The sequence below is a fragment of the Hydra vulgaris genome, chromosome 01 (assembly GCF_038396675.1).
Source record: "Hydra vulgaris chromosome 01, alternate assembly HydraT2T_AEP".
NCBI lineage: Eukaryota > Metazoa > Cnidaria > Hydrozoa > Anthoathecata > Hydridae > Hydra > Hydra vulgaris.
The window spans coordinates 28,621,027-28,629,910 of NC_088920.1; the positions used below are offsets into that span (position 1 = coordinate 28,621,027).

General features: G+C 26.9%; 1 protein-coding gene across 1 annotated transcript; it reads left to right on the top strand.

Annotated features, from left to right (window-relative positions):
* Positions 1-5,379: 5,379 nt before the first annotated feature.
* Positions 5,380-7,969, top strand: LOC136074309 (protein GVQW3-like). The gene is made up of 2 exons (XM_065786615.1): positions 5,380-5,485; positions 7,593-7,969. Exons 1-2 carry the CDS (start codon positions 5,380-5,382, stop codon positions 7,967-7,969), a joined length of 483 nt encoding a protein of 160 aa, XP_065642687.1.
* Positions 7,970-8,884: the final 915 nt, after the last annotated feature.

Here is an 8,884-nt window from a genome sequence, read left to right on the forward strand (position 1 = left end):
TATATATATATATATATATATATATATATATATATATATATATATATATATATATATATATATATATATATATATATATATATATATATATATATATATATATATATATATATATATATATATATAAATTAGTAAAAACACTTATCTAATTTTTGATTACTTCTAAAAGTAATCAAAAATTAGATGTGTTTTTACTAATTTATTATTGCTCTGTTCTTTTAGAACATTGAGCACTCTGTTTGTAGAATACACAAACATAATGTATATATATATATATATATATATATATAATATATATATATATATATATATATATATATATATATATATACAGGATGTAAACCAGGAATAAATTTGATTCAGCGTTTTGAAGAAATTGGGAATTTGTCAAAATATTTCCTAATCTCACCACTCCCTCCTCCCCCACCCCTTCCCAACCCCGCTGAGATTAAAATGTGTTTGCGGGGTCTTTTTATTTTCTTCTTTCCTTTTCTACTCCAAGTATATATTAATTATTATTAAGAACTATATATTTGATTTTATTTTAATCCTAATACATCATTACCGCTTTCATTTTAAGAGTATTCTTTTAAATATATATTTCTTTTTCTTTGGTGGGTTTTCATGTACATGGATTTCTTTTAATAAAAGAATCTATTTTCTTTGTTAAATAAATTTTTAGTACCTGTTTGTTATAATCATTAAACATTTTTTGTATATAACTTATATTTCAGCAACGTTTTATAAAAAAATAGTAGATAGGTAAAAAAAGATTTTAGTCGATGCTGATAAGTAAAAAAAGAAAAAGTTGATGTGATCAATTCAACTACCAAACGAAAAAAGAAAAACAATAACTAAAAGACTTACCCTAATACTCGCATTGATCAAAATTTTGTAAGTATCTGACGCAAACAGCTTCTCAATATTTTGAAAAAACTTATTTGACAAAGCACATGTACTACTTGAAATTGACTTTGCAGTAAGACTTAATAAGCAGGGCCAACAACACCACCACTTTTTTTTTTAAGGATTTTTTTTAATTTTATGAGCATTGGAAATACCACATTTGATGGGACTCCACAGGGCTAGTTTACACCCTGATATATATATATATATATATATATATATATATATATATATATATATATATATATATATATATATATATATATATATATATATTTTATATATATATATATATATATATATATATATATATATATATATATATATATATATATATATATATATATATCCCAGCCAACATTGACACACGGGTACCGTACGGGGCCCATACGGGTCGTCAACTGGGTCTCGTACGGGAAGAACGACGGTATCCCCCCGGATCTTGGCCGCGGTCTCCATATGGGGCCCATATGGGTATGCTCGCCGGGTATCCTGTATGGGTCCCAGTCAAATCACGTACTTTAAAACTGTAAGGGGCCTATTTGGGTTGGCAACTTTTTTTTTTTTTTTTTTTTTTTTTTGTTCTTTTATCTTTACAATATTGTGATTCTATCTATATAACTGATACAAATTTACAATTTTTATAAAATATATGATGGTAGGAGAAAAAATAAAATCTCACAACTTTATAGAATACAAAGAATATAACTGCCTGGTATCATTATTATTAAAAGAACGCGGGAAACTTGCAGAAGACCAGATGGTCTTGTCATCAAGAAACCGCTTGTACTAGTAATATTTTTTGTATTTTTGTTTTTACATGTTTCTAGTTTCACAAAATATAATGGTAGTTCATTTTATATTGGATTCACATATAATAAAATGTAAGATAAAAAATAATTGATAAATGCTAGATTTTGCACACATAAATATATGATTAGGCATAAATAAAATTATTTTTGATTTATATATTTTTTATATTAATATTTGTTATTGAAGTTTTTTGGGATTTTCGCTTCAACGTTAATTTTGGCTCTAGTTTCAGTATTAGTTTAGTGTAAGTTCATATAATTGTTTATATTTAAAACGAATTTTTTTAGTAAGATTTTCAAACAATTTTGGTTATCTAATTTTGTAATTATGGCATTTCTGGATATCAGTTTATTATAGAGATAGGGACCGCGATATGAAATTGTGAAACGCGATAGTTTTGTTTTTCTAAACGGTATATTAAAGTTTCCTACTTCTCGAGTGTCATATCTATTTCTATTGCTTTTAAAGAAATCATTTGAGAAATGTGATGGGACAAGCCCGAGTTTATATTTCAGCATAAACAATAAGTTTTGATAAATGTTTATTCTATAGACGTTTAGTGCATTAAGGAGTTTTAACAAAGGTTCAGCATGAGTGAATTTGTCTTTTTTATAGACAATTCTAACGGCATGTTTTTGACGTCGATAAAGTGATTTCAAATTGGATTTATTGGTACTTGCCCATGCTATATTACCATATGTATAATAGGTCTGTATAAATGAGAAATAAAGATGTTTTAGATTTTCTTGGGATAACATTGGTCTAGCTTTGTATAGCACGCCAATGTTTTTGGTTATTTTTGTATTTAAATAGTCAATGTGTGCTTTCCATGAAATATTTTCGTCAATTAGTAAACCTAGAAATTTTGTTATTGAGGTTCTTTCAATATTTTTGTTTTCTATTTTTAGCAATGGTAATATATTAGGTATTTTTTTTCTTTTTTGGTTGGGATGGAATAAAATGTAATTGGTTTTTTCTGTGTTTAAAGATAATTTATTAGATTTTAGCCAGATATTAAGTTTTTCAAGTTCGATATTCGTTGTTTCAAAGAGTTCTTCAATAGACTGAGATGAATAAAATAAATTAGTATCATCTGCAAACATTATTACATCAAGTTTGTTTAAGACTTTTGGAAGATCGTTAATGTATATTAAGAACAATAAGGGAGCTAGAATGGAACCTTGGGGAACGCCACATTTAATCTTAAGCAATTTTGAACAGATATTTTCATCAGTATTAACACATTGCTGTCTGTTTAGCAAAAAAATTTTAAACCAGAGTAATGCAACATTTTTTACGCCATATTTTTCCAATTTTTTGAGCAGGATAGCATGATCAACAGTATCGAATGCTTTCGATAAATCTATAAAGATTCCTAAAACAAATTCTTTATTAACAAATGAGTAGTTGATGCTATTTACAAGATCTACGATTGCATGTTCGGTTGCATGTTGCTTTTGAAAGCCGAATTGTTTTGTATTTAAGATATTGTTGTTTGTTATATATTGGTATAATTTATTATAAATTATTCGTTCGAGGAGTTTTGAGAATACAGGAAGAATTGAGATTGGTCTATAATTGTTTAGTAAGTATGGTTCTCCAGTTTTATATATTGGTACAATTTTAGCAATTTTCAATTTCTCTGGAACGGTTCCTGTTGTAATTGAAGATTTAAATATTTCGAAGAGGGGTTTCTTTATTATCGGAAAGATACTCATTACAATATTGCTACAAATTTCATCAATTCCTGGTGCTTTGTTGATTTTTAAAGAGTTTTTTGCATTTTCGAGTTCTTCATAGCTTAATCCGTTGAAAGTTAGTTCGCTATTTAGATCAGTAAAATAATTTTCAAAGGAGTTATTTGCGGTTTGAATTTTAGACGCCATGTTAGGGCCAATATTTGCAAAGAAATTGTTGAATTGTTCGGCAATAGAGTTCTGATCGTTGTGTTCTATTTCATTTATAATAATTCTATCTGGTAAGCTGTTTGTTTTTATATACTTTTTTCCGATTATTTCTTTCATGATGTTCCATGTTTTTTTGGTATCTCCATTAGTTTTTTTAAGTAATTTAGAATAATAAACTTTTTTAGAATGTTTTCTGATTTTTTCGAAAAGATTTTTATATTGTTTATAAGTAGATAGGTTTTCTTCATTTCTGTTTTTCAAATATTTAACATATAGTCTTTGTTTAGTTTTTGAAGATTTTTTGATTCCGCTGGTGATCCATGGACAGCTCAAATGTTTTACTTTTATTTCTTTTTCTTTGATTGGAAAATGATTATTATAGTGTTTTAGAAAAATATCTGTGAAAGTATTATATGCAGAGTTTGTGTTCCCAAGGTTACATTCTTGATACACTTTAACCCAATCTACTGCCGATAGTGCGTCTTTAAAACATTTAATAGAATTTTTATTTATTTTTCTTTTATAAATTTTTTTTTTCGAGTTATTATTTATTTTTGTATCATGTTTTATTGTAAAGTAAACTGGAAAATGATCTGTTATATCAATTTTTATTATTCCTGCTTTTAAGGAGGTATCTAGAAATGAGTTTGTTAGTATGTTATCTATAGCAGAAATAGTATTCGAGGTTACCCGTGTGGGTTTATTAATAATTGGTAAAATACAATGTTGAAACATGTTATCAAAAAATAATTTAGTGATCGGACACTCTTTGTATTTTAAACAATCTATGTTTAAGTCCCCGATACAGAACAACTTTTTTTGCTCTTTATTGATTTTAAGAAAAATTTCTTCTAGATAATTAGAACATTTTTTAATACTACCTTCAGGTGGCCTATAACAGGTAGAGACTATAATATTTTTAAATTTGGAGTTGATGATCTCTATTGTAAAGATCTCACTATCGGGGTTAGAAATGGAGTGATCTTTTCTCACTTTTATCACTTGATCATTCCGAACATAAGTTGCAATCCCTCCTCCTTTTTTGTATGCTTTCCTTTCAGAAGATAATAATTTATAATTTGGAATTTGAAAGTTAGAGTTATTTTGGATTGATTCATCAGAACACCAAGTTTCTGTTAGGCAAATCATACTGAATGAATAATTGCAATCAATTAGGAAATGTTTAAGTTTGTCAAAATTTTTATTTATGCTTCTTATATTTATGTGAATTATCGTAAAATTATTTTTATAAGCTTCAAGTTCAGTTTTGAAAGTTTCTGTTTCAAAATATCGAGAGTTAAAATTATACGTTTGAAAAATTTGCGTATCAGCGTCATTGAGAATATTATTCGCGGTTTCAAAGACATTAAAGCGCATCGTTTCAAAATCTATTGTTTTATTTTTTATTGCCATTATTTTAGAATGTAAAATTTAGAACGCGTTTACTCAGTAAAACAAAAGTGTGTTGCGCTATTTTTTAAAATCTCGTGTAAATATTTTATCGTATTTTAAAATGGCGTATTTACCTTCGCTTCTTAGTTTTTTAACTTCTTCCCAGAGCTTTCTTCGATGATATATTGTTTCTTGAGCGAAGTCTTCAAAAACTGGGACCCATATGGTCTTCAACTCGAAATGTCTTTATTCGAAATGTCTTTATTCGAAATGTCTTTATTCGAAAATGTCTTTATTCGAAATGTCTTTATTCGAAATGTCTTTATTCGAAATGTCTTTATTCGAAATGTCTTTATTCGAAATGTCCATATGGTCTTCAAGTCGAAGTCTTCAACTGGGACCCATATGGGAAACCCATCGGGAACCCGCTGGATCTTGGCCGCGGTTTTCCTCTGGGGCCCATATAGGTATGCCCGCCGGGTATCTCGTATAGGTCCCACGAGGTTTACCCATTGCAAATCTTGCAAAACTACGTTTAAATGTTTAAAATTTACAGAAAAAGCAAATCTATATATAACTTGATTGGTTTATTTCAAACAAAATAATTAAAATTACCATGTCGAAATTAAGCAAACTTTTAAATGATTCTTTAATCGTGTAACAAATGCTTTCACGGTTATCTCGCGAATTGGAAACTCCTCCATTGTTGTTAAAACGGATTCTTTGAAAACCTCTTTACACAATATCTCGTCTCAATATGACCTGTAAAAAAATTAAAGTTAACTGTTAGTATTTAATTTTATAGGTAACACAAAACTCAAACGATTTCTCCTAAAACTCTTCAGAAAAAAAATGTAATTTTCACCATCAAAGGTAGAAAAATATAACCTTTAATTTTATGATCGACATTTATTTCAACGTTTTAAAATGTACTTGAAATAAATAAGCACATGCTTGTAATTCAAATAATAAATTGATAGCATTCCTTTAGTTACTGATAAATTATATAAAACTATTATATAAATATAATTTTATATTTATATATAAATATAATTTTATATATATTGTATATAACTCTCTATATATATTGAATATAAAGTAAAACTATGCATGCTTACTTGATTATTTTTCTGGCCGACGACATGGATTTCGAAGTGGAGGGGCACAATCGTCAATTTCTGAAAAAAGTCCTATATATTTAGGATTTTCTGAAAGAAAAAAGAGCCCTTTAGAAAAAAAGTGGTGGTGGTGGTGGGTGTTTATTCAAAATATTGAGAAGCCGTTTGCGTCAGATACTTATGAAATTTTGATCAATGTGAGTATTACAGAAAGTCTTTTAGTTAATGTTTTTCGTTTTTTGTTTGGTAGTTTATTTCAACTGAATTGAACCTGTCATTTCGAAAAGGGCTAAAGTCCATTTACTAAAACTTTTCAAAATCAACAAAAATATGATTTTATTAAAATAATGTCTAGGTTGCCAAAGAAGTTAAACATAGTAGTAGATAAATAAAGAACGTATATAACTTATGTATTTTTTATTTTTATAAAAAAAACATAAATCATACAGTAATTTTTAATTCAAACTTATAAACTAACTGTTAAAAGTTTTGGACTTATGTCCTTTTCGAAATGACAGGTTCAATTAGGTGATCGCATTGACTATTATAATCTTTTTTTATCTATCTACTATTTTTTCTCGACTAACTTTTTAAAAAATAAAGCCGCTGAAATATAAGTTAAATACAAAAAATGTTTTACGATAATAACAAACAGGTATTAGAAATTTATTTACATTACTGCTCGCTTGTATTGAAAGAATTGCATGCACATTAATGCCCACCAGTGAAAAAGAAATATATTTAAAAGAATACTCTTAAAATGAAAGCGGCAATGATATACTAAGGTTAAAATAAATTCAAATATTTAATTCTTACTAATAATTAATACATACTGATTAAAATAATATAAAAATATATAATTTTTAATAATTATAGTTTAATTTGCCGTGTCATTGTGGGGCCAATTTAATTTTGTGTTGATTTCATTTTTTATTTAGAGTAGAAAAGGAAAAAAAATAAAAAGACCCCACAAACACATTTTAATCTCGGCATGGTCAGGAGAGGGTGAGGGGAGAGGGTGGGGGAAGAGGGAGTGGGGAGATTAGGAAATATTTTGACCAAGTCCCAATTTCGTTAAAACGCTGTATCAAATTTATTCCTGGCTTACGCCCTGTCTCTCTCTCTCTCTCTCTCTCTCTCTCTCTCTCTCTCTCTCTCTCTCTCTCTCTCTCATATATATATATATATATATATATATATATATATATATATATATATATATATATATATATATATATATATATATATATATATATATATATATATATATATATATATATATATATGTATATATATATATATATATATATATATATATACAGGGTGAGGCAAGATTAACTCCCCTATTTGAAAAAGCTGTTATTTTTTATTTTGATATAAACTGTAATTATTTTTTTTTTTACAGTTGTAAGGTAAAATAGCACAAAATAAATAATGAATTGATTCAATCCACAAGAACGTGCAGAAATTGTGACTATTTTTATTCAAAAAAATAAGTCAGTTGTGTTAACTCAACGAGAATATCAAAAAAGACATCGTAATCAATCAACACCCGATAAGAAAACAATTCATGCTTTATCACATCAATTTGAACAGTATGGAACAACTTTAGACTCTCACCATTCAGGAAGACCAAGAACCGCCCGCTCTGAAGAAAATATTGCTCGTGTTCGTGAAAGTGCTGCAGAGTCACCAAAAACATCAATAAGAAGACGTGCTCAACAATTAAATATTTCCCAGCGCTCTCTTCGACGAATTTTGAAAAAAGGTTTACACCTTTTTCCTTACAAAATCCAGTTAGTGCAAAAGCTATTGCCCAGAGACCATAATTAGCGTTTGAAGTACAGTCATGTCATTTTGAATCTTGCGAGATAAATTTATAATTTTAGTGAAAAAATGATGAGTGACGAAGCACATTTTTATCTCAGTGGTTATGTCAATAAACAAAATTCTTGATTTTGGGGAAGTGAAAGCCCACAAATCATTCATGAAACATTATTGCATCCACAAAAAATAACAGTTTGGTGCGCTATTCATGCCAAAAATGTCATTGGATCTTATTTTTTTGAAGACGAAAATGGACAAACAACAACTGTTACTGGTGATAATTAAAAACAAAAATCTTTCATTTATTTCAAAATTGTGAGCAAACCAAATAGGGGAGTTAATTTTGCCTCACCCTGTACATATATATATATATATATATATATATATATATATATATATATATATATATATATATATATATATATATATATATATATATATATATATATATATATATATATATACCCCATTAAGTAAAACCCTGGATAAGTCAGACTTTTACTAAGTCGGACAGATTTTCAATTCTCTTTGAATTCTCTATATATACATAGAGGTCACTTAATTCTGACTCTAGCTAAGTCTAAATATTTATCTATTCCCTTTGATATTTCATATCATATATTTTTTTGATATTTACTTTGATATTTCATATATATATATATATATATATATATATATATATATATATATATATATATATATATATATATATATATATATATATATATATATATATATAAATTTTTTTTGGATGTATAAATGACAAATATTTAGTTGGAACCTGACATTATAATAGTTAACAATTATTTAAATTTTAATATTAAAACATTATCTTACTAACTTTTCTTAAAAGGCTTTTCTCGATTATCTCTAAAGGATTGGCTAATTATCAAAATTTTTTTTTTTTGAAATTTTAATAAT